The sequence below is a fragment of the Kwoniella europaea genome, chromosome 1 (assembly GCF_036810445.1).
Source record: "Kwoniella europaea PYCC6329 chromosome 1, complete sequence".
NCBI lineage: Eukaryota > Fungi > Basidiomycota > Tremellomycetes > Tremellales > Cryptococcaceae > Kwoniella > Kwoniella europaea.
Window position 1 is genome coordinate 1 of NC_089487.1, and position 25,665 is coordinate 25,665.

General features: G+C 48.6%; 8 protein-coding genes across 8 annotated transcripts; 5 read left to right on the plus strand and 3 right to left on the minus strand.

The window, feature by feature from the left end:
• Positions 1-4,131: 4,131 nt before the first annotated feature.
• V865_000001 (uncharacterized protein) lies at positions 4,132-5,408 on the plus strand (the record flags this gene model as incomplete). The annotated part of the gene is made up of 2 exons (XM_066223833.1): positions 4,132-5,161; positions 5,386-5,408. 2 exons carry the CDS (start codon positions 4,132-4,134, stop codon positions 5,406-5,408), a joined length of 1,053 nt encoding a protein of 350 aa, XP_066079930.1.
• A 3,373-nt stretch (positions 5,409-8,781) lies between these two features.
• V865_000002 (uncharacterized protein) lies at positions 8,782-10,083 on the plus strand (the record flags this gene model as incomplete). Its single annotated transcript, XM_066223834.1, has 5 exons — positions 8,782-9,159; positions 9,209-9,412; positions 9,463-9,628; positions 9,691-9,807; positions 9,857-10,083. 5 exons carry the CDS (start codon positions 8,782-8,784, stop codon positions 10,081-10,083), a joined length of 1,092 nt encoding a protein of 363 aa, XP_066079931.1.
• A 260-nt stretch (positions 10,084-10,343) lies between these two features.
• V865_000003 (uncharacterized protein) lies at positions 10,344-12,670 on the minus strand (the record flags this gene model as incomplete). Its single annotated transcript, XM_066223835.1, has 14 exons — positions 10,344-10,481; positions 10,533-10,607; positions 10,661-10,767; positions 10,828-10,921; positions 10,993-11,162; positions 11,230-11,477; positions 11,535-11,613; positions 11,683-11,728; positions 11,788-11,843; positions 11,896-12,014; positions 12,068-12,176; positions 12,229-12,269; positions 12,321-12,399; positions 12,445-12,670. 14 exons carry the CDS (start codon positions 12,668-12,670, stop codon positions 10,344-10,346), a joined length of 1,587 nt encoding a protein of 528 aa, XP_066079932.1.
• Positions 12,671-13,576: 906 nt separating this feature from the next.
• V865_000004 (uncharacterized protein) lies at positions 13,577-16,273 on the minus strand (the record flags this gene model as incomplete). The annotated part of the gene is made up of 11 exons (XM_066223836.1): positions 13,577-13,774; positions 13,825-14,034; positions 14,094-14,202; positions 14,255-14,479; positions 14,535-14,683; positions 14,728-14,889; positions 14,953-15,054; positions 15,105-15,266; positions 15,327-15,646; positions 15,701-15,904; positions 15,967-16,273. The coding sequence occupies 11 exons, from the start codon at positions 16,271-16,273 to the stop codon at positions 13,577-13,579; spliced, it is 2,148 nt and encodes a 715-aa protein (XP_066079933.1).
• Positions 16,274-16,744: 471 nt separating this feature from the next.
• Positions 16,745-18,903, plus strand: V865_000005 (uncharacterized protein; the record flags this gene model as incomplete). Its single annotated transcript, XM_066223837.1, has 10 exons — positions 16,745-17,021; positions 17,084-17,296; positions 17,351-17,477; positions 17,533-17,635; positions 17,689-17,954; positions 18,009-18,328; positions 18,388-18,548; positions 18,610-18,637; positions 18,688-18,770; positions 18,841-18,903. 10 exons carry the CDS (start codon positions 16,745-16,747, stop codon positions 18,901-18,903), a joined length of 1,641 nt encoding a protein of 546 aa, XP_066079934.1.
• A 278-nt stretch (positions 18,904-19,181) lies between these two features.
• Positions 19,182-21,346, plus strand: V865_000006 (uncharacterized protein; the record flags this gene model as incomplete). Its single annotated transcript, XM_066223838.1, has 9 exons — positions 19,182-19,281; positions 19,347-19,387; positions 19,444-19,839; positions 19,900-20,069; positions 20,128-20,293; positions 20,349-20,505; positions 20,564-20,667; positions 20,727-21,068; positions 21,128-21,346. The coding sequence occupies 9 exons, from the start codon at positions 19,182-19,184 to the stop codon at positions 21,344-21,346; spliced, it is 1,695 nt and encodes a 564-aa protein (XP_066079935.1).
• Positions 21,347-21,492: 146 nt separating this feature from the next.
• On the minus strand, positions 21,493-22,591 carry V865_000007 (uncharacterized protein; the record flags this gene model as incomplete). The annotated part of the gene is made up of 4 exons (XM_066223839.1): positions 21,493-21,694; positions 21,744-21,873; positions 21,936-22,268; positions 22,318-22,591. The coding sequence occupies 4 exons, from the start codon at positions 22,589-22,591 to the stop codon at positions 21,493-21,495; spliced, it is 939 nt and encodes a 312-aa protein (XP_066079936.1).
• A 670-nt stretch (positions 22,592-23,261) lies between these two features.
• Positions 23,262-25,236, plus strand: V865_000008 (uncharacterized protein; the record flags this gene model as incomplete). Its single annotated transcript, XM_066223840.1, has 6 exons — positions 23,262-23,756; positions 23,813-23,935; positions 24,002-24,422; positions 24,477-24,582; positions 24,651-25,014; positions 25,069-25,236. 6 exons carry the CDS (start codon positions 23,262-23,264, stop codon positions 25,234-25,236), a joined length of 1,677 nt encoding a protein of 558 aa, XP_066079937.1.
• Positions 25,237-25,665: the final 429 nt, after the last annotated feature.

The window sequence follows — 25,665 nt, forward strand, 5'->3', positions numbered from 1 at the left end:
AACCCCTAACCCCCTAACCCCTAACCCCTAACCCTAACCCTAACCTAACCCCTAACCCCTAACCCCTAACCCCCTAACCCTAACCTAACCCCTAACCCCCAACCCCTAACCCCCCAGCCCTAACCCTCTAACCCCTAACCCCTAACCCCCTAACCCCTAACCCCTAACCCCTAACCCCTAAGGAGCGATCAGTGATGAGTGGCGATGGATCATATCAATGGGAGCCAGAAGAAGATGAATCGGACCAAGGGGGGATGGATATAGATCCCGAAGAGTCTGATGGACCGGATGGTCAAGGGATAATGGAAGATGGTGCGGGCAGGGATGACCGTGGTGAGGACATAGACGATGACCTTTGGGACTTACTGGGAGGGGATGAGGATGGAGAGGAACGAGGGAGCATACTTGCTAGCAGGGAAGACGAAGCCACGGGAGAACGAGAGAGTGTGGATGTACGGGACAGAGGCTGGAGCCCTCCAGTGCTAGAAGATGTGGGGGTGGAATGGCTCGAGTCGTTTGTGCCAGAGTTACCTTTCATGGGAGGATTCAAGAAGCTGGTGGAACATCAGGAGGAGGGGAACGACTGGTTGGAGGAGTTGGAAAGGAAACCAACCGATGTGGACCGATGGGAACTGTCAATCTCACCAGAGGAATACTTGAACAGGTTTGGAAGCTCGCTGGCCGATGTCCAGATCGTCAACCGGGCACCGACAAGGAGGCTTGAAACCTCCCACGGTCCAGACTTCAAGCAGTACATGTATCTGGCTGAAGCCACCCACCAGTTATGGGTCCATGCTCGACATAGAGACGTTTTCATCGAAGAAGCCGACAAGTACCAAGCGATTCAACGAGGTCGATTCCGTGAGCAAGCCAGTCTGGGCAGAGCTCATCTGCCCACCAGCGTCTTTGTGCACTGTCTCATCGCTTCGGGATGCACTGTGATTAGGCTCAAGGCATACGGTCAGAAGATGCCCATCACAGATCGATTCCTCAGCTCGGAACCAGCTCAGGTGGATCACAAGTATGCGAAATACAACAAATGGGACATCGGTGTCAACTTCGGATCTCCTTACATCTGGCTGTTTGCTTCGGCCACAGGCAGACATAATGGCTTCCGTCACTATCGGACCATGCTGCCAGGGTCGATGGACTATGACGGTCAGCATCAAAGCCACCCACAAGCGGCGCAAGTTCAAGCTGAAAATCTACCCAAGGATCGTCCATGTCATCAAGTGTTCGACTCTCACCTGCAAGGAGCATTCCCAAGACCATGCGGGGTTAGGAATCAAGTCGAGTCAGGATGATACACAACCTTTCCAGCAAGGACGACAGAGCTCTGGGAGGATTCCGGATAGAGGTCAGCGTGGAGGCACCCGACTTGAAAGAAGCCCGCCGGGTGGAAGGCACTCCATTCCTTGATCCTTCCTACTGGCTGGGTCAAGGGGAAGGTCCGCATTGCAAACATCACCTGGACGCCAAGCTGGTCACCCGAGAGGCTTTCCTCAGTAATGCGAACTGGGTGTACGAGCAAGCTCAGATCAGAAGGGTGTTTCAAGGCGCCGCATCGGATGCACCCACTCGGCAGCAAAGACAGATCCTTGTGGACGTCTTGAATGCTCTCGGCTGGAATTCAGATCATGGCTCGCCCACCAAATCACTGTCAATTGATGCCTGGTGGATGGGTGGTGATGAAGTAGTTCCGACCTGCTTCAGCTTGCTGTCCAACAAGTATCAAACCGATGAGCAGTTGGATGGTCTGTTCGGGTTGGTCAAACGCATCATGCCCAGTGGTCGATTCCCCTGTCAGAGAGATCCCGATGGACCTGGTCATGGATATCATAGGAACAGCGCTCATCCTTTCAGGATCGCCTGCGGTAAGACGGGATGCCGCCATAAGCTGAATGGGGTGAAGATGCTCAGGTGGTTGACCGAATTGGTCTCGGCCGAGGTATTGGGGATATCAGACTTGGGTATGTGAGCAGGGGGCCATAGGAGGTGACGAGGGTATGCAAGATGAGGATAGGACAGGACCGGGTGGTGAGTCACTTGATCTATGCATGGTAAGCGATAAGCTGACTTGTGCTTTGTGTCAGACGAGACACGTCAAACAAGTGAGCCGTATGCTCAGTAAGGGTTTCTATAGGGGTCAACCTCTGTGATAGTAGGGGTCAGAGATTTGATCCCGGCTTGGGGGGTCAGACCGTCTGGTGAGTGAAAATAATTTCTCATTTGTCACATATCGCAGCTATGCACCATCTGACTTCATATCCTGGTTCAGCAGCCGATTCTGTATTGGGAATGTCTTAAACAACTTGAAGAATGCATGCATGGGCGATATGAAAAAAGTTTTTCACCAAGTCGGATTTGATCCCGGCTTGGGGGGTCAGACCGTCTGGTGAGTGAAAATAATTTCTCATTTGTCACACATCACAGCTTTGCACCATCTGACTTCATATCCTGGTTCAGCAGCCGATTCTGTATTGGGAATGTCTTAAACAACTTGAAGAATGCATGCATGGGCGATATGAAAAAAGTTTTTCACCAAGTCGGATTTGATCCCGGCTTGGGGGGTCAGACCGAGCTGTGAGTGAAAATAATTTCTCATTTGTCACACACCGATACTACCATCCTGCAAATGGTATTTCCTGGCTCACACACTCCTCCTCTACCAGGTGATATATGTCATGAAGCATGCATGCACGCTTGGCCGATGTTATCTTTTTTTTCAGACCCAAATCTGATCCCGGCTTGGGGGGTCGCTCCCGTGCCGACCCAAAATATTTCCTCAATCATGCTACACATCACGTAGACACCTCAGATCAATTTTCCCGGCATCCCAGACATCTCCTCTACCATCTGGGATGATAATATGCATGCATGAAAATCGGCCAAAAATCCGCCCCCCTCATAGAATCGGTATGTAACCCCCTAACCCCCAGACGGTCAAGTCATGTTGGAGTGAAGTCGGTATAGGTTCCGAGAAGGTGTGGGTGGTCAGCCAACATGTGAGAGAGGTACTTCAGGACGTGCTGAGCAAGGTAGTATACATGGGCCAAACAGTAAAAATCAGACTCAAAAGTTATACCCCACCGGGAGGTCACTACCTGCAGTGGACAGGGTGGTTGGAAGGGTGGACTCGGTATAGGTTCCCAGAAGGTGTGGGTGGTTAGCCAACAGATGAGAGAGGTACTCCAGGACGTTCTGAACAAGGTAGTATACATGGGCCAAACAGTAAAAATCAGATTGACCATTCATACTCATTCGGGTGGTTGATACCTACAGTGGGGAGACTGGGTGGAAGGGTCGAGTCAGTATAAATTTCCAGAAGGTGTGGGTGCTTGGCCAGCATGTCAGAGAGGTACTTCAGGACGTTCTGAACAAGGTAGTATACATGGGCCAAACAGTAAAAATCAGATTGAAAAGTTATACCCCATCGGAAATGTCATGTACACGGGGAGCAGACTGGGTGGAAGGGTGGACTCGGTATAGGTTCCCAGAAGGTTTGGATGCTTAGCCAGCATATCACAGAGGTACTTTGGACCGGTCTGATCATCATGGTATGCATGGGCCAAACAGTAAAAATCAGATTGACCATTCATACTCACTCGGGTGGTTGATACCTACAGTGGGGAGACTGGGTGGAAGGGTCGAGTCAGTATAAATTTCCAGAAGGTGTGGGTGCTTGGCCAGCATGTCAGAGAGGTACTTCAGGACGTGCTGAGCAAGGTAGTATACATGGGCCAAACAGTAAAAATCAGAATCAAAAGTTATACCCCACCGGGAGGTCATTACCTACAGTGGAGGGACTGAGTGGAAGGGTCAAGTCGGTACAAGTTTCCTGAAGGTGTGGATGCTTAGCCAGCATATCACAGAGGTACTTTGGACCGGTCTGATCATCATGGTATGCATGGGCCAAACAGTAAAAATCAGATTGAAGAGATGTACGACAGAGTGTACTCTGACTGAATACACAATCAGGTATAAGCGGAGTGTCGGAATTATAAGAATTGCCATTTCTGACTTGGTGTCTGTCACGCAATCAATCTCCTGAAGTGATCCAACTGATGGGTCATCTCTAAACTCCCCTTCAACTCGTCTACAAGTACCAACTGCATCACCACAATCATTATCATGCCTCGAGAGCCCACCCCAGCCAGACACTCTGGACGGTGCAACCCATGTGGAAAACAATATGCAGACTTGATAGATCATTTCAAGAAGAAGCACAAGGGGGATCGGTTCACCAAGAAAGATATCTCAGATACAGAGGTGGTGGTATGTATCTGTGGCCGACTGGTCCTGAATGCCAATGGGCTGAACAAGCATAGGTTACGGTTCAACTGTCCAGCTTACTCTCCCAGCTACCGATCAACTCAGTCCCTCAGCAGGTCTCTGACACCCGCACCCAGCATATCTTCCCTCCTACAGAATGCTGCAAGTGGGTTCGGCAGTGCACTTAGCTCAGCTCCCTCTGCATCTGGTCATGTCCCAGCCAGGTCATCGGTTCTGTCATCCCCTCTGAGTTCACTGTCTGGAACACCTCCTCTGACTCCCCCAGGCATCCGGTCGTCTTTCACAACTCCATCACCCAGTGGTCTGTCAGTTGGCAACTTATGGATCAACAGCTCCCCACTCACACCTCCCAACACCTCTCCAATCACTCCCACCCGTAGTAGATCCTCCTCAAGAGTTGTCACTCGGACTGTATATAACTATGATCAGGGGGATTACTTTGGAGAAGGGATGGAGGAGGATGAGGCCGGCTGGATAGAGAAGGAAGAAGAGGAGGATATTCAGTACCGGCAATCAGTCCAGCCAGAAGTATTACAGGAAGAGGAGGAAGTAGATGAGCTAGAAGAGGAGGAAGTCGATGAGCTGGAAGAGTCGGGGAATGAAGAGCAAGTAGAGGACAATGGTGAGCCCTATGATGATAGGTCATGGTGTGAAGATGAAGAAAGAACGGTGTCAGATGAAGAGAGGTGGGAGCCGGAACAAGGTGGATTAGATCAAGGTGGGATGGAGATGGATTTAGATCAGACTGGAGGTGGGACCGGTCAGGAGGACTTGGGAGAGGATGAAGGGTTAGATAGTGACCTCGAGTATCTGCTTGGAGAGGATGAGCAGGAAGGATCCCCCTGGGCATCGGATGAACAGAACAGAGGTTGGAGCCCTCCTGTACAACCCGATGAGGTGGAGCCGGTCGAGTCATTTGTTCCCAACTTACCTTTCATGGGAGGCTTCAAGACACTGGTTGAGCATCAAGAAGAAGGGAACGACTGTCTGGAGGACTTGGAAAGAAAACCGGTAGATGTGGACCGGTGGGAACTGTCCATCTCACCAGAGGAGTACTCGCTCAGATTTGGAAGCTCTCTGGCCGATGTCCAGGTGGTCAACAGGGCACCCCTTAGGAAACTTGGCACCACCTTCCACCGAGGTCCAGACTTCAGCAAGTTCATGTACATGGCTCAAGCCACCCACCAGCTATGGGTCCATCCCAGACACCGAGATGTATTCATAGATGAGGCCGACAAGTACCAAGCCATCCAAAAAGGTAGGTTCCCAGGGCAAGCCAGTCTCGGTAGGGCCCACCTCCCGACCAGTGTCTTTGTACACTGTCTGCGCACCTCAGGATGTGAAGTCATACGGCTCAAAGCATATGGTCAGAAGATGCCCATAACAGAACGGTTCCTCCGGTCAGAGCCAGCTCAGGTGGATCACAGGTATGCCATCCACAATGAGTGGGACATTGGTGTCAACTTTGGTTCTCCCTACATCTGGTTGTTCCGGTCAGCCACAGGAAGGCATCAAGGCATCACTCACTATCGGGCCATGGTGCCAGGCTCATTGGACTATGGGACTGTCAACATTGATGCAACATACAACCGGAGGAACTTTTCAGTCAAGCTGTACCCGAGGATCGTCCATGTCATCAAGTCTTTCAACTCCCACCTCCAAGGCAGCATCCCCAAGTCCATGACCGGCTTGAGGGATCAGGTGAAGAAGGCCTCGGGGATGATACACAGTCTGTCAGGTAAGGATGACAGAGCACTGGGAGGGTTCCGGATAGAGGTCAGTGTGACAGCTCCGACACTGGAAGTGGCCCACCGGTTGGTTCAGGCCACCCCATTGCTTGACCCTTCTTACTGGCTCGGTCAAGGAGAAGGTCCTCACTTCCGACACAGACTCGATGCCAAGCTGGTTACCCGGGAGGCTTTCCTCAGCAATGCCAACTGGGTATTTGAGCAAGCTGAGATACGCAAGATCTTCCAAGGAGATGGCAACCGGACTCCCACTCGGCTGCAGAAACAAGTGTTGGTGGATGTCTTGAATGCTCTCGGTTGGAACAGTGACCATGGCAGACCGACCAAAGCGCTCTCAACCAATGCATGGTGGATGGGTGGGGATGAGGTGGCTCCGACCTGCTTCAGCCTGCTCTCAGACAAGTATCGGACCGATGAGGACTTGGGCTCTCTCTTTGACTTGGTGAGACGCATCATGCCAACTGGCCGGTTCCCCTGTCAGAAGGATCCCGATGGTCAAGGTCACGGCTACCAGAGGAATGTGCCGCGCCCCTTCAAGATCAGGTGTGGTCTCCGGGCCTGTCAGAACAAGATCAATGGTGTTCAGATGCTGCGGTGGATAGCAGAACTTGTCATGGCCGGTGTCATAGAGCTCTCTGAGTTGGGCATTGAGGAGGAGGAGCCGATCATGGTGGATGAACTGGTGAGTTGTCGCATTCTATCGCATGGAGGTCTCTGTCGCAATGTGTCGCATGGTGCGACAGGCTGCGATGGGTGATCTGCTTAGGTGATCTGCATCGCAGTCTGTCGCATTGTGCGACAGGTTGCTATGCGCAGGTGGTGATGAGTGCAACAGTGCGACAGAGTGCTCTGTATACACTGTAGAAGGGTTGGCTGACACCACTGAGTCGTAGGGCCGCGCTCACTGAGATTCTCGCCAAGTCAAATTTGATCCCGCTTAAGGGTGGACTGCTGTGTGAGTGAAAATAAATTCTTATGCATCTCACATGCCTCGAGGGTGTTCAAACCATTTTATTCTGACTGACATGCTCTGTCTCTACCAGATGATATAGATTGGAGTGGCTGCATGGAAGATGGACCGATACAATTGAAGATTTTCACCCGGTCACTTGAGGGGTCGGCTTAAGGGTCAGGCATCCGAGTGAGTGAAAATAAATTCTCATTCAACACACATCACTCCTATGCATGGTCTGACTTGATATTCTGATTCAGCAGCTGATTCTGTATTGGGAATGTCCCTTGCAACTTGAAGAATCCATGCATGGCCGATACTGGAATTTATTTTCACCCGGTCCTTCCAGGTGGCACCTTTGGGGGTCGGACACCCGAGTGAGTGAAAATAATTTCTCATTCAACACACATCACTCCTATGCATGGTCTGACTTGATATTCTGATTCAGCAGCTGATTCTGTATTGGGAATGTCCCTTGCAACTCGAAGAATCCTTGCATGGCCGATACTGGAATTTATTTTCACCCGGTCCTTCCAGGTGGCACCTTTGGGGGTCAGACACCCGGGTGAGTGAAAATAATTTCTCATTCATCACACATCACTCCTATGCATGGTCTGACTTGATATTCTGATTCAGCAGCTGATTCTGTATTGGGAATGTCCCTTGCAACTCGAAGAATCCTTGCATGGCCGATACTGGAATTTATTTTCACCCGGTCCTTCCAGGTGGCACCTTTGGGGGTCAGACACCCGGGTGAGTGAAAATAATTTCTCATTCATCACACATCCATCCTATGCATGATCCGACTTGATATTCTGATTCAGCAGCTGATTCTGTATTGGGAATGTCCCTTGCAACTCGAAGAATCCTTGCATGGCCGATACTGGAATTTATTTTCACCGGTCCTTCCAGGTGGCACCTTTGGGGGTCAGACACCCGGGTGAGTGAAAATAATTTCTCATTCATCACACATCCATCCTACCGTCTTCCAACTGGTATATTCTGGCTCACACTCTCTCCCCCTACCAGGTGCTATGCTTTGTGATGCATGCATCCATCCATGGCCGGTACTAGAAATTATTTTCAGAGGTGAAATCCTTTGGGGGTCGGACCCGTGCCGACCCAAAATATTTCCTCAATCATGCTACACATCACGTAGACACCTCAGATCAATTTTCCCGGCATCCCAGACATCTCCTCTACCATCTGGGATGATAATATGCATGCATGAAAATCGGCCAAAAATCCGCCCCCCTCATAGAATCGGTATGTAACCCTTAAGTCGATACCTGTTGTACTTTGTGATCTTTCCGAGACATGGCGTGCTGACACCGTCCTTGGCAAAAGTATCGGTATTTGACGTTTAATCGGTAATTGCATCACGGTGTCTTGATTTAGCTTAGGAGTTGCAGATTTTCATCGGTTCCCGGAATTTCTCCGTTATTGGATGCTGTTGAGAGCTCTGGCACAATCCCTTAACGAGAGAATCTGCATTTACCGATTGCGCAATACCATCTTGATTGGTATTGGGCAATAGCCGCCGCCAGCGTGGCTATCCCTTAATTGAAATACAACTTTGTTCGAGTTGAAGTAGCTATAAGAAGCATAAGCTATTGGTGGGATTCTGGGCGCCTGCTTGGCGGGAATGAGCACCTATTGCGACATGAAAACAGGACATGACCGGACGTCGGACATCCCCGGTTGCAACGTTCAGAATCATGAATAAAAGATATCAACGACGCTGGCAGAGACCGGGACTGAGAAGACCATATCACTATCGCTGTTATAATGGATCAGTCCGTCACTGTGCAGCCATTACCTCTTACCGGGGCTCGAGAATGGAAAGGGAAGCCGTTTCCAGTCGCGTTTCAAGTCGACCAAGCCAATCGGAAACCATCAGTGGAGGAAGGAGCGCGGTTTTTAAAAGCCTTTGCTGCTTCTGGAGAGCTCACGCGACTTCTGCAAGAGCACGGGGGGGTTGTCTTCAGGGGATTCGGTTCGCCATCAGCGGACACATTCTCCAAATTAGTAAATGCGGCTGAGAGAGGTCGGAATAACACTCCTTATCAGCAAGTTGGGTTAGCAGGAAAGAGATCGATCCAAGCTCCTGAAGTGTTTACCGCAAATGAAGGCCCAGAAACCCAACGGTTCTTTCTACATAATGAAGTGAGTGTGGGATCGTGGGATGAGCCGTGAATATACTGATCGTCATCAGTATGCTCGATATACCCGATATCCTGGCTTTATCCACTTTTATTGTGAAGTGAAACCCGTCAAAGGTGGAGAATCGCCCATTGGGAATAGCTTGGAGATGTTTGAACGCATCAATGAGGAGATTCCAGAATTTGTCGAGGAAGTTGGAAAGAGAGGATTGAGCATGACACAAATATATCCAGCTCCGTATGAAAACGATGGGAAGGTGAGCAAGGCAGGATAACAACGGTCTTCAGCTTACCATTCAAGTTGTAGTCCAATTACTTTGATTACACCGGAGTGGATACATTTGGTCATACCTTACAGCCTGGTGACGATGAAGAGACTGTTCGACGGAAAGTAGAAAACCAGGTTCGTCGATTGACTGATGATTTTGAATGGCTAGAAGATGGTAGTATCAAAGTGGTACAACATGTTACAGGTTAGTCTTGATCATTCAACGACTGCTGAGATTCGCTAAACATGATTTCTGTTCTCCTCAAGCTGCTAATCGTTATCTCGGGTTCGCAAATTGGTTCAATGGGTTGTCCGGTCGACATGGAACCGCTACATTCATGAACGCGCTTGAACCACCTTATATTGGAACGGATGGGAAGACTTGTAAGTTGTGTAATCGTTTCTCCAAGCTGACCCTATCTCAACCTGATAGATCCACCTGCAAGATACACTGATGGTACTGAAATCCCTCGAAAATACCTTGATCGTATATTGGAAATATCTCGCGAGCTTGAGATCCCGTTCAAATGGGAAACAGGTGATATCTTATTCGTAGACAATTTGAGGACGATGCACGGTCGTGCTCCTTGGAGTGATGGTCCCCGTAAGATCCTCGTTAGCATGTGGGATGTGTTGCCTGGTACAGTGGAGAAGTATTAACATAGTGATATGTAGTGATTTCGCATGTTATTCTTCAGCAGTATCGTAGTAACATAAAAAGAATAGATAGCTATGGCCCATCTCTTGATTTCAGCAACTCGCCTATGCATATAGAATGTCCATAGTCATAAATGACCAAGTATTTGACTATTTGTATACAATTGCTATTCCGCCCGTCTACCGATCAATGATAGTAAGAGATATGTGAAATCACAAATCACTCCTTCATTAGATATAGATGTTCCCACAACGTATTGACCTCATGGCACTGCATCAGTTGGCTCTTCTACCACCCGTGTGACAGGCTGATCGTCGTCCGCCTTCTGTCGTCTGGACTTGGTCGAGGAAATATACAAGATGACAAGGATATTTATAATGCAGAATCCACCGACTATGGCCTGTGACACGAATTTCAGCTTTAATAGTTCGACAGTGTAAGAATCACTTACACTAGCTTTGATCCCGTTCGGAACATCAGGTTGATGTTTCTGTTGGAAGAACACGTTGGGAAACCAGGTCGTGGTCTGCGGAAATGGGTCAGAGCGGATCATGCGTTCGATATATAACAACACCTTACGATATATTTCATGGTGTTAGCACCAGCAACGATGAAAGCTCTTTTCTCTGAATCACCCGCGCACAATTCGTTCATCCAAGCGAAGACCAACGGAGTGATCGCGCTCCCTATATCAGCCAGCATTAGCAAAGTGTTGTTACTACAAGTTGAATTGGGCAACTACACACCTGTAGCGGAAAATATATATAACGGCAGCCTTGCACTCGCCTTGCCATAAAGTGGAACATACAGTAAAGCAACGTCAATGGCTACGATAGCCGACTGCAGATCAAGTCATTCAGTATCACAGTATACTCCACGATCACGATCTGGGAACCCCTACGAACATGGACAAAAACAATGATCGGCCACCTTCTGCCCTTGAAAGGTCCATCCGAGAGCCACCCAAAGACCAAGAGGAAGATAGCGACGACACCATTAGTGAGAGTAGGTAACGCATTCACCTGAGTAGACGAATAGACAGTGGGTTGTTTCTTAAGCCAAAAGATCAAGGACGATTGGACTTGGAAAGGTATCTGCGAGAGATCGACATTTAGAAGCGCTTTCCTTTGGGAATCACACAATGATACTCACAATGGACATGGTAGAGTAGAAAATGAAAGCGATCGCCTCCCAAGATTTTAAGATGCTCCAAGCTTTTCTCCAAGTCCAGGGTGTCGCCCCAGCACGTCCCGCTGCAATGTTTCGGTTCTTTGCAAGCTCCAGCTCTTCCTTGGTGAACACGAGAGTTCCAGTTCGATCTGGATCATCTGGCAAGAAAAAGAATGCTAGTGTGGCGAGTGGAAATGAGATGATACCGTTGATGATGAATAACCATCTATTGTCAAAAGATCAGCTCGGTTGGCGAGCACAGATGAATATGGGAAACCTTCACCTCCAACCAGCCAGTCCACCGACTCCATTTAACCCGTTGTTGGCCGCAATCTGCAGGTATCCACTGAACATGGGCGCCACTAGATAGGGATCGATGAGACGTCAACGTTATTCCTGACAATATCGTCACACGTTTCAAATGTACTGACCTTGAACTGCGAGTTGAAGCAGGGCTGATCGTTTACCGAGTTCTCTCTATTGGCTTATAGGCTCAGCACGGTACCGAGGCAATATATCGCTTCATTTCAACCGACCTTATCGTACCAAGATCCCAACAGCCAATACAACGCTGGCCAGTATCCCGCCTCAACTATGCCAAAGCTTTAGCTGAAAATAGCATGTGGGAGGTCATTTCGCCTTACAGAGGCCAACAATGAAACGCAATCCAGCCAGAGTTTGCCAGTTCTTGGCTCCTGCAAGCGCAAACGTGAAGACAGTCCAGCCAATCTCCTGAAAAGGTATCCAGATATGGGGCCGAAAGCTAATGCCAATCGCGTAAATCAAAGGTACCAATTTCGCAGCGAACCGACTTACTGATTGAGAAGTAAAGCACTAGGGAGCTGGCCAATGATGTAACCCACTGTCCAGCTCGTGACGACATAGTTGTACTCGTTACCTTTCATGTCTAATGCCTCTTGCATGCCTGGCGCGATTTACTCAGCTGCCGTTGCTCAAAGCGCGATGATTGAACTCACCGCTAACGTAAGCATTTGTGATGTTGTTCGTGTCCAAAAATCTGTGTGACAAATGGTCAGCAATGTCAATGAAGACCATTCATCATCCTCACTTGATGAACATGCCGATGGCCCCAAAGGTCAGAAGAGTACTGTCGAGCTTCAACAACATCCGACGTTCTTGAGGGGTATCTGCGATTTGTGAGCAGTCATTCTATATTAATACACTATACTCACAATCAAGAGAGTCCCACAACCATGACCAGACTGCTCTCTTCTTTGGGTGATTCGTATCTGCAAGTAGTTCATGTGTCGGCTCAGGGATATTCCCGAGCACTTCGAGGTTCTTCGCATCTTTTTCGGAGACCAAGGTATCATTTGTAGCGGGAATTGGTGAGATTTCAGGCGGTTCCGAACCATACGTTCTTGATACGAACGCTGTATCCAGGGTGTGTTTTTGCATTTTGGTCTAGGTAGGTCATGCATGATCCAGGCATATCTGTCATTACGAGCATGCATTACTCTATTTATGTATCGCTCTTTCGACCTACCTCCGAGGCAAGCAAAAAACTTGATGAGAGATGGCGTGATGAATATGGCGTGATGAATATGGCGTGTTGAATCGCATTTATCCGAAAGTAGGGCTACTGTATCTGTACAATATGCCCAGGTTATCGAAGCAGCAACACATCGTCTGAAGGCTGTCAGCAGGAGATTCGTAGCGATCAAATCAGGAAGCACTATGCATACCCACAAGCTCTTCTATACATATCTATGAAGTCTAACACATAACACGAGACTCAAACCAGTGGCGATTCAGATACCACTTATATTGCAGGTCAGTCGAGGTAGACGGAACAGGCTTCACAGTGAACATTTAGGGGTATTCGATATCACACATTTCATGAGCCAAGTGCGATTTCAAGCTCAGTTCTCTATCTCCACTTGAATTATAGTTCAAAAGAGGTCTCAGGATACATACATATCACATCAATCATACTTGATAAGTACTGTTATACCAGACTTAGGAAAACCAGCTCAAAAGCTCGTTTTTGGAAGTACCGGTTGGACGATGCTCTTTCAACTGCACGAAAGTAGCAATTAAAGCCGCTTTCAATACCCCTTCTACACATGTGATATCATGCTTGCTTTGGCGTGTATGTAGTCCCAAAGTCGTACAACAACTCTATCAGAGACAGAGTACGCTTGATGTGTAAGTTCGAAGTAGAAAATGGTACTTGGAAAACATCAAGAATAAAATTGAATACCCCTATAATTGTCAATCCTGGAGACCGTATTTGTGATGATGAACGAAGCCTTGCGTAGATATACAATGCATCAATAGGCTGGTACTAGCTACAAACTGAATTTAAGCGCAGCACCCTTGCTTGTTGAGACCGTTTGCCTTCGCGTTGTTCTCGATCTCGTTGTCACCTTGGAAATGTTGTCCGGGATTATGCAGTCGCGATTGATTGAACGCTTGCGTACTGGCCGGTACATCAATCGCTGGCGAAGCGGTGAAGAAGTCGTTGGGCTTTAGGTGGATCATGTGAGTCTCGCATGGCATCTGGACAAAGAGATAGTCAGCTGTTAGTTCTATGTTACTACTTGACGTACCACGGGGAAGTCCTCTACCCTAGGGTTATGAGTCAAACCGAACGTATGCCATACGACCAGATCTGCGTTGTCCACGTTGTCTTCTCTGGCTATCCAGGACCGTAGACCGTTGGCATTGCCGTTCGACTGATTGGTGTACAGACCGCCGGCGTATAACTCCCTCTCTTTATAAGATGTGACGTATATATGGTGTTCCCCGAATTCCGCTCGCTAGGGACATGCCAATTATCAGTCATAGTTGCAGAAGCTGTGGGGGATCCTTGACTCACGGCATAAGCTATAGAGTCGGGATGAGCCAACATGAGTTGCGATGGTGCCGGGACGAGCTTGTAAGCGACGTTTTTACCAGATACAGGGTTGACTTTGTTAGGGTTGGTGCTACATTTCAGAGTCATCAGCAAACGGAGGGGATACCCTGAACAAGACGTACATTTTAAACACTCTGTTCTTCTCGGGAGCAGCATCTGCCCAGCCACTCTTGGTGATAGATTTCTTCTCGACGGTGTATCCCACACCCCATTTGTTGTCCAAAGGGGGATTGGCTTTATCGAACGGCATGGCAACCGAATCCTCTTGAACAACGGTGTTATTGTGTCCATCGATGGCTGGGTCGATCCGTACGGAGAACAGATGCTGGTGATTGGTGGCGAGTACGCTATGGAAGTCACACTATCAACGCGAGACTACTTCCAAAGATGCCCATGACCCACCCAGGAGATACGACATTACCATATGGAGAGGTTTCCCCTGGAAGAATTGCTACAGTACTCAGGATACCGGTTGCTCGTACTTCAAGACCAATGCCAGCGGCCTGATCAAACCTCCAGGCGAAGATGTATTCGTAATTTGCTACCGTTATCTGCAAGCAGCAATTCAGCATCCCATGCAGGGGAATCAACTTACAATAGTCTGGATGATGAGGATACGGGAACGAGTGACAGAGGGTTTATTGGTACGGAAGTTGGTGTGTTTCCATCCGATTCCGTCATCTTGTTCGTGAATGCAGACAACTCCTCGTTGCAACGTGGGACTACCGTCTTGGCTGAAGTGATCGAAGTTGAGGTACTATAGCGATGAGTGTGGATGTCAGTGAAGGTCATATGTGGATCAACAGACTGAACGACTCACAGCAATCTCCCCAAGACAATCACATCCCAAGCCTAATTCGTTGGCTGTGAGACCGGCACCGATATCACCAAGGTCGAAAGCTTGTTTACGATGGAAGGGAGCCTGGTGGAGTATCAGCCTGTTGCTTGAGTGACGATCATCCCATCACTCACTCGTGGATCACCATAAGGTACCGTCATATCGCTCACACTCAGCCGATAAAACGTAGTTCGACCATCGTATCTGATGTCGCTGAGAACGATCCCCTCCCTATAATTAAAACCGATATGGAAGGCCCATTTTTGCCATCGAATGACTCGCCCTTCTAGTGTGAACTGGACATATCACGCAGTGTGAGAGGTGTACGGCTACACGAGGTTCACAAGACCACTCACGCTAGCTCCCTCAGGCTGCAAGACCCTATAAGGTTTGATATCACCTCGTGATGAGAGGCCAGCTGTAGCTCTGATTTTCTCGTCATATTCGTTGGGGACATAAGCTTCCCATGGAAATCTACCTTCTAGATCTAACAATGTTCGATCCCCCTTCCCATAGATCGGACAGTATTCTAATCGTTGCAGCTCGAATGTATCTGCGCTTATCACTGGAACGATCGGAAGAGGAGCGGCATAATGGCATGTATCGGGATTATCAGAAAATGAAAGGTAGACCATGAAAGGGATGGATCGAGGTGTTGCGTCGAGCGTGTCCGCGCCTGAGTCAAGCAGTGTTAGACGCGAGTTAAGCAAGGGCTTTTGTGGTGACTCACCATAGATCCATCCATCTGCAACTACTTTAGCATTCGAAGGTAGCTCAAGTTTAGCTATGGCAGCTTTGAATGTCGGGTTGTTGAGCAATGCTTCCTCAGCAGCGATCATTTCCCCCATATCTGGCGGCACATGCTGGCCAGCGGGCACCGGCTCAGCGGAGATGATCTGAGAACTACCATTCTCTGGTAGAGAGATTTGATAGACTGGGTTGAAGCGTTGATGTCAGTCGAGTCTTTAGAAGTCATTATATTGTGCATACACTTACCTAGCCAGTCGGCTCCTTCCGGGTGCCTTCGACCCACTAAAATTTCGGCTATCCTGTCGAGTCTGGAAACTGTTTTACCTGCTGCATGGTCGTCCAGCCAGGGGACGAGAATCGCTTTAGGAGGTTCGACTAGTTGAATGGATTTGAACCACAATCTCCCTCCTTTGGCGGTATGTCGGATCGCTTCGACTGAACGAGCTATCTCCGAGGCCGTGAGTGGGTCAAGAGGATGATATTGTGATTGTTCGGCGCTGCTCATACCGAGTTTTGATACGACAGCGGAAAGCGTAGATTCAATGAAGGTCATTTCAGTGAAAAAAAAGAAAAAAAAAAAAGAAATTGAGGCTGGTTGCATCGTTAAGTGCAAAGCTGTCCCGAGTCTTCGTATTTTATATGCTAGGCTGGTATCCGGACAAGGATGATGGTACAGCAACTCGCTAAAATCATTGGTCGAGAGAGCGAGATTACGGGATCAAGAAGTTGGCTGTGATTGGCCAAAAGAGCGAGCAGATCGCGGGACGGACATGTAACGTCCACCCCGGCCTAATTGATAGTGGCGGATCGCATCCAGTGCGTGGTCTTATCATAGTCAAGATAGGGCTTTCAAAGACGATTGGATCCCTTAGCGAGATAAGCCCTTGAGAAGGGGAAGTATATCGCAAGGATCGCAGCACTATCGATATTACGAGGATTGGAAACAATACTTATTAAAGAACCGATGGCAAAGCCCATACCGAGCGGGGTCACTGCACCATACTCTCTCACATCGTTTAACACTATGGAGGGCAACTCGTCTCAATATGCGATCGATCTTATGGGCAACAAGACCTTGTACAGCTCAAAGCAGTCAACAGAATTGCTTCCCAATCCGACAACCATCAATATCGTGGACAGCGATACAGTAGCTGTCAATAGTTTACAAACACCGAAAGGGCTGGACCGAGAGGCCTTCAGTCCGTTGACTGCTTTCGGTCTTGCGTTCTCTGTGATCAATACCTGGGTCGTCCTTGTGGTCGGTCTGGGCTCCGGACTGGTCTCAGGAGGTCCAAGTGCATGTGAGTGGGCACGCAGATGGTATTATGGCATCTATGCGTGACACTGATGACGGATGATTCAGTGGTATGGGGTTTTGTCTACGCGTCTATTTGTAATCTGGCGACAGTCTTGTCACATGGAGAAATCTTCGCAGTATACCCCTCCGCCGCCGGACAATATCACTGGGCTGCCATCCTATCCCCGCCCAAGTGGAGGAACTTGATCAGTTGGGTCACTGGAATGCTAAATGTCATTGGTCTTTGGCTCGGTGCGGCTACGGCAGGGTATCTGGCTAGTGAGTTTTGGGTGGACGTCTCTGTGAATGACTGCTCATAGTTATCCGTGTCAGCTACACTGCTTATCGCGGCTATAACCGTGAACAGACCAGACTCTACATTCACCGCTGGTCAGCAATATGGAGTTTTTACAGCTATCGTGCTTTTCGGCCCATCCGTGACGCTGTGTCTAGGGACAAGGTGAATCGTGGCCGCTGTATTCTGCGATGTGACCTCACTCACTTCCACATTCTAGGGGAAACCGACTACTTGATCAAGGTCTGATGGTGGCATCGACGTTTTGTGTTATCGCTATCGTGATCACTTTGCCAGTCACCGCAGAATCAAAGGCACCAGCAGTAAGCTTGCTTTCATTGTGGGGTTGAGGGCTCGCTGACGGAGTGACACCCAGTCTTTCGTATTTGGCGGTCTGGAGAATTTGACCGGGTGGAATTCGATGGTGATTGCTTGGCTCCTAGGCTTGTTACAATCAGCTTTCGCGTATCTCGGATTCGACGTGATCTATCACATCTCAGAAGAAATGCCCAATCCAAGAAGAGATGGTCCAAAAGCTGTGACATGGACAATCGGCGTGAGCGCGTTATCAGGAATGGCAGTGCTATTAGCAATGTTGTTCTGCATCACCGACGTGGATCATGTCATGTCGACGCTCTACGTGTAAGTGTTCCTTTTAAGCTTCCGCTGAACACTTTGATGATGAGAGACCGCCAGTCTTCCCTTCGCACAGTTATGCCTGGATACCACGAAATCGAAAGCAGCTGCCACAGTCTTCCTGCTCATACCATCAATCCTTTTCATGAACTCGGTCAGAGGTATCACCTTGACTGGATCTCGTGTATTGATGGCTTTAGGTCGAGACAAGGTGTTACCCTACACTGATCTGTGGTGTATCACCTTCCGAGGCGAGCCTGTCTATGGTCTTGGTTTGTGTGTCGTCGTTCCATTAATTTGCGGACTCATCCAGCTTGGATCTACATCTACATTCAACTCGCTCACTGGAGCCGCGACTATTGTCTTCGAGATATCATATGGTAAGTCTCTGGCGTTTTGAGCCGAGTGGAAGACCTGGCTAAAAATCTTGTCATGAAAGCCATACCAGCAATCTTGATGCTATTGGGTGGTCGCCGCAAACTCAACTCAGCTGCCCCAGGCCGAACATCTGACCTTGGAAGGTGGGGTGTCCCTTGTAATCTGATCGCGGTCTTCTTTGTGCTGCAATCTTGCGTGATCTATTGTTTTCCAGCGACCATGGTTAGTGTGCGACCATCATATGTGAGAATTCTCGACTGATATAGATTGATACGTGCCACAGCCAGTGACAGCAGCAAGTATGAGCTATGGTGAGTGATTGAGTCCTCAAATCGTTGGGAAAGGAGTTGACGTGTAGCAGTGGTGGTTTTCGTTGGAGGATTTGCCGCGATATTGGCCGTCCTATGGTCAACTTGGGCAAATAAACGGTATCAGGCGCCTACCGTAAGTGATCGACGAATGGTCTTTAAGCTCTTTGTTGATGCAACACACATCGGGCTCACTCATATACTAGGAATCCATGATCGTCTCTCTAACCGATGGTACGGATAGCCATCATATTGGCGTGCGTGAATGATCAGGCTGGGATTTGATGTCCATAAATATTTGTATATACCCGCCACTTTGTGCAACTGTTGGGGCTTGACCAACTTTCCCACGATGCTGCTTCAACCACGATATGCATTGTTGACGTTGCATTCTCGTTATTGTTGTGATTGGTCAGACAACCGAGATAAGGCATCTTACTGCACTTGTAACTTTGGTGGTCCTACTCCTATATCGATATAGGTGGGACCTTCCAGCTGCTTTGATGGAATATGAATTTTTCTGATAACACTGAGCCTGCCCCAATCTATGACTGAATCACAATCTATCCCTCAACCTCGCCGGCCAATCACTAGAAATCGCAATGGATGTTTGACATGTAGGAAACGTAAAATAAAGTGTGACTTAGGTGAGTTCTCATGCATATGTCTCTCTTTTCTCGTGACTTCTCCAGAGTTGAGCGAGTTCTGTCAGGGAAACCGCAATGCGAACGCTGCACCAGGTACTCTGTGAAGGTGGGTCGGTTCGATACAATATCATTGGTCAAGAGGTGCTGATGATCGGATCCCAGTGCATCTACTCCAAAACGACAGAGGCATTGCCCATCCGACCTATACGTCCTGCTCATTCTTCTCCTTCACAAGCAACCCCCGAGAGAACCTCACACCGGCAACCAGCAGAACCAGATGCTCAAACACCCGCATCGCCAGGTCCGTCTCTGCCAAATCACGCTCGCAATCTTAATAGTCAGCACTCGACATCTGTGATATCCAATACCCACATCCCACCTTTTGTCCCTCATCGCAGCGCGCAGCCAGGATGGCAGACGGCATTGGAAACCTTGGGACCCGTGGATCTGCTGATGGCTGTCTGTCGTAACACTCGAATGGCCTCGTACTTCCTGCAACCTAGCGAACCTCCCAATTTTCTACACGCATTTTTCCCGTCCATTGAGGACCTGCAATGTGTGAGTAAGATGTCCATGACAAGAGTGGATATCGGTGAGCTGACTGGGTCCCTTGAACAGTTCCATCACTGCGTTACCTATTCTTTCTCCATCATCGTAGTCTCGGAAGATCATAATCCTTGGGTAGGGAGCGTAGCTCCGTTGTTCATGACAACACAGGGCGAAGAAAGCACTAGTGGTACGGCACTCAAATTATCTATGTTGTACATGGGTGCTGTTCATCTCTCCTAGTATGTCACTGCTCAAGTTGTGTATGGTCCACGTCTCGCTCATTATCTACATACATAGTCTACAAGGACGAGATGGAAGTACCACTGCCAGTCTCAACACCAGATCTCTCGCGCTCAACTACAGGAAAGATTGTCTTCGACTATTGCGCTTACTTTCTTCCAAACACCCTCCGACGTGCGATGCTGCCTTCTTGTCAGCATGCGCGTTGACGTTGACAGCCGATGTCAGTGCTCTCTCTGTTGTTGGCTGCTTCTGCTTTAGCTGATTCATCTGCGCAGCTGCTGGGGACAAATCCGAAGTGGAGAGAGTTGATGCGGATCGTCAAGAGTACTATTGAAGGTGTAGGAGGGATGGACGTGATCATTTCCACTTCGACCTACGTGGATCCCGCGATGAAATGTGCTGTGGAGTCTCTTGTGACACTCAGTCTGCTAGGTGCGTCAACAAGTTACCGGGAATATGGAGTACATCAGCTGATGCAATCGTCGAACAGGTTCATTCTCTACTGGCATTGATTATAGCATCCTATCAGGCGATGTTCACGGGGCTCCCACCTGGTGGACAGTACTAGCAGAGGCAGAAGAGAAACAGCACGGGGTGAGTTTTCATTCCTTCCGATGTAATATAGTCCTCGCTGACAACATAGACCCAAATAGTTACGTCGATTTGAAGAGCTGTGTGGGATTTCTCGCTCGTTGATCACGTTATACGCAACGCTTTCATCATTCCTGATCACCACCGATACTTCCTCTTTCATGGACACCGAAATGGCCCATCGGATAGAATCGGATTGGAATGGATGGGTGATGACGGAGGGCGCTCTAGAACCAGAGGAAAGAGTCAAAGCAGGATCCTTGGCAATATGGCAAGCGGGTAATATATCCATCCTTAGAAAGATCCACAAAGCTTCGAGAACAGACGAGCGGGTTGAGAAGGCTGCCTTGGCTGTCCTGGAGATATGCGCCTCTGTAGGGGACAAGGTAGAATACATGAACTGGGTAAGCTGTCTTGATGATTGTCCTTGTATGGGCCAATCAATCTAACGCAACTATTTTAGCCTCTGATCATCGCTTGTTCGACTTTGAAAGATCCCATCAGCCGTGACTCCGCTCGCGCTCAACTGAAGCTGTTCGTACCTCAATGCTGCTACGAGATCGAAGTGGTACAAATGGTGTGCGAAGAGATGTGGACGAGAATAGATGAGGGTGAGGACGAACAGGCATGCGGTTGGGTGGAGATTTTGCTAGAATCTGGGTGCCCCGTTCTGCTTGGCTAGGTAACGACGGGTTAGAGATATTCATGTGCTGAGCCTCGCACATGCGACTTGGCTCGATACTGAATGAACCGTGTTCTCAGAGCAAAGAACGATATAGAGATGTAAACACGAATGTCGAGACTCACGATGTCCCTTGTGGATACACACTATAGCCTATGACGTCCACCCGAGTGATACTCCTCCTCCTCTATATATGCAGCAAGCGAAAACCAGCCCATTTCAGAGCTACCCATCTCCCGCTTTGTAGATGCTATTTCTTCCGGACCAGCCTCGACTACTGGATCTGTGGGTCTGCGAGCAGCGTCCGCTAGGAGTTGAGCGTGACAGCACATTTCAAAGTTGATTTGCCTGTGATGAGTCAGCCAAGTGGAGAGCCGCTTCCACTCATCGAACTCACCACCAAGCTGCTTCATCTATGCTCAGCCTTCCCAGCGATATTATACCGTGATTCTGCAAGATAGCGATCTTCTTGTCCTTTCCCACCGCTGAAGCGATCCTTTCACCCTCTTTGTTGTCGAACACGGCGCCTGCGTCGACAGCGACATGAGCGGATTACAACGACAAGTTGGTTCAGATTCATTCGACTCACCTCCAAAAGAAACCAGAACCTGCTCATCATGATAAGCGCACGCGTCTTGACTGATCATATCCAGCGTACGTCCCAACGAAGAGAACGCTTTGGTGTGAGGACCATGAACATGCACGATAGCTTCTATGCCTTCTGGTCCCCGACCAAGCGACTTGTACAACTGAGAGTGAATCGAGCTAGCTGAAGCGTCGGTGGGTGCTACACCTTCCACCATATGGCCGTCTTCGGCGGAACATCTGACCAAATCCGACTGTTTCATCAGAGCGAAAGATTTGCCCTGAGGATTGACCCAAAAAGTATCAGGCTCAATCGGGTCTCTGACACTGCAATGACCTGGAAGTACATTAGATAGGATCCCATACAACAATGCCGGAAAACTCACCAGCAATACCCTCAGCGAGCTTGAACCGATGTAATATCCTAAACACTAAAGCCAAGTGCTCCTTCCGATACCTTCTTTCCTCTTCCAACGACGTGAATGTCGGTAAGACCACGCGGGTCGGGCCAGTTTGTACGTCATAGAACGGTGAAGACGTCAGATCAGTGGTAATGGGGAATCCTGAAGTTGCGGGTGAATCTTGAACGGCTGATGGTCGCAACTTGAGCGTGCCGTGGGTCTCGGTACTGCTCGAGGTGATGGACGTGGTTCTCAACATAGTGAAGTATAAGTGAGGGTCGTCAAGTCATTGATATGGTATAGGTCAGGAGACGTTGGAGTGGGATAGGGCACAAATGACTCTGTGTTGAACAAACCCTGCGATTGCGATTGACCCGCTGTCGATCAGTTACGTAAAGCCCGCACGTATCACAGCGAAAGCTAGATCAAGGATCATCAGTACGATCATGATGGCCAAGGCTGCCCATGGATTATTCAAGTACACCATGCTTAGCATCTTTGTGAGAGTATGACTCGAATTCAGCTAGGTCGATGGCCTTTGGGGGGATTCAGCGACCATTGTTGACTTGGTTTTATTTTTAGCCTGTATATCTAAGCGAGGTTCGCTTCGGTTGCGTTTAGAATCTATGATATCTGTTCACATGTTGGTCCCCCATGGGCTACTTCCATTAGACAGTAACTTATACCTTTTCTCACAAGCGCCGATCAACGTAACTGGCGAATAAGCCAAGTAGAGGTTAGCCATTAAACGCCAAGTTTGAAGAACGAGACTATCGTTGATTGGGATCAGTACTAAAGCCTCATGAGCGCAGATGGTATATTGACGTACACGGTGAAGACATCCAACATACCCTTTATATGTCTCGATAGGACACAATTCGACCCTCCATCAAACATCGACGATCTCACAGTTAAGCAAATATCCCATCATGACAGACAATGTGCTCGACGTGCCGGGTACCGCACGTATATACCAAGAACAAGGCGAGATAGTCCAAAACGCCGTCACCTTGATCCCCGTTCCGAGCAAGAGTCCCGATGATCCTCTAAATTGGACTCAAAAGCGAAAGTATCTAATGCTCAGCTGTCTTGTGTTCTATACGATTACGGCAACGATTTTATCGTCCGATCTTTACTCAGTCTTCGACCCGCTTTCCACCTCTACCGGTTTATCATTAGATCAACTCAACGTAGGTACGGGCTATTTATACCTATTCATCGGTGTCTCCACCTTGATCAGTCAACCAGCTTCTTTGGCTTTCGGCAAGCGACCCACCTACCTCATTTCGTCCTTTGGTGCTGCGCTAGTGAATATTTGGACTGCTTTCGCGAAGGGAAACTCCCAGTGGATCGCGAGTCGGTTACTATTGGGTTTCTTCATATCACCTTCCTTCACTTTGGTCGAGGTTTCAATTGCGGATGTGGTGAGTTCAAATCGCCAAAAGAAGTTCTCCAAACTTGCCTGATATGACTTTGTCAGTTCTTCCTACACGAACGATCCTTCCCTCTCGGATTGTACATCAACTTCCTTTTCGGAGGGGTAAGTTTGGGACCTATCCTGAGCGGATACATCTACGAAGGCTTGGGATGGCGAGCGATCATTGTGAGTGAGAATGCTCAGTACGTAGACGAATCACATCGACTGATCACGTCAGCATATCTATCGCAGTGGTTGTCGACCGGCTTGACTGTTATTATGGGACTTGTCCTCTTCTTCTTCCTCGAAGAGTCAACGTTTGAGCGGGATCACGATGTGGGAAGTTCCACCTCTGTCATCACTTCAGCGGCGCCATTCGAAGGCCAACCAGAAGAGGAAGATCCCAAGAACGCCGACAAGGCTGATAGAACAACAACCAATGTCGAACACGAAGCGTCACAATTGTCACAAGTCGAGGACATGACCATCACCGATGCGACGCCTTTTACACCTTCCCCTTGGCCCGGTCCCCGATTCTGGAAGTTCATGAAGCCTCACAGATACGCTCTGGGGATCATGATTAGGGGTCTCGCTCAACCGTTGATGCTCTACAGATTACCTTTGATATGGTGGAGCGGTTTGATGTACGCAACGTATCAGATTTGCTTCAATTGTAAGTCCGGGTGGGCTATATTGATGTACAAAACACTGACAAAGGCCACATTAGTGATTGCGGCAATATCCTCGGGTATCTTGGCGGCACCTCCATACAACTTCTCAACAAGTGCAGTCGGATTGACCTTTTTATCTCCTTTCCTGTCCGCTATCCCAGGGTACGTCTTCGGGATTCTGTTCTTTCAGAGACATGTAAGGCTCACTTTATTCAATCGAACATATACAGTGCAGTATATGGTGGATATATCACCGATAAATTTGTCCTACGACAAGCCAAAAAGCATCATGGTATCACGGAAGCCGAACACAAGCTCAAGCTCTACATTATACCGGCTGTTTTATGTCCGATTGGCCTACTGATGATGGGTCTTGGCCCATACTACGAAGCTCATTGGATAGTTTACGTCTTGGGTTGTGCTATTGTCAATCTTATCGGACCATTGGCGACAATCTTGACCGTCTCATATGTCTTTGACTGTTATCATCCGATAAGACCCAAAAATGAACACGGTGTTCAAGCCTGTGCTCAAGATATGGCCCCATACCTACTCAGTACTATTCTGTTGGCCATGATCTTCACATTCGGATTTGTAAGTCCGCGACCCCGTCCATATCAGGTCGACCGCTGATTCAGTCCTCCATAGAATTATGTTATTACGCCTTGGTGTTTCGGTTGGGGATTGAGAAATTTCGCTATCTCGTCGGCCTTGATCATTACCGTCATCAACGCTACTGTTTTGGCTGTCTTGAAGTGGGGTAAGCGACTTCGAAGAATTGGAGAACATACATACCGGAAGAGCATCGATTGGTAAATTATAACACACTGTGTAGCGGATCCTGTCGGGACCGGAAGTGATTCACAGCTTGACTCAATTCGATATATGATCCATGCACATATATGCAGGCAAGAGCAAATACATGTATGTAGTCCTGGCAACATGATTCTCGAGGATGCACAACTTGAAAATGGTTCCACAGTGGGTATCAAAGGCATTACAACTCATCAGGTCAGATGCAAGTGATACGGAGCGTTCGTGAGGATCTTTTGTTCACAACGTATCTTATTTGGGTTCGAATCGTACACTCGTTCTGCAACGTTATAATGCAACGTATGCTTTACGATGACAGGATACATAACGTGATACAATATATTACCAAGTTTGGGCTGCTTCTTATCTTTGAGCGTTTACGACATTGCGCCCCATCTCCTAGAGAGGCCAAGACCTGTCATGCGGAATGTC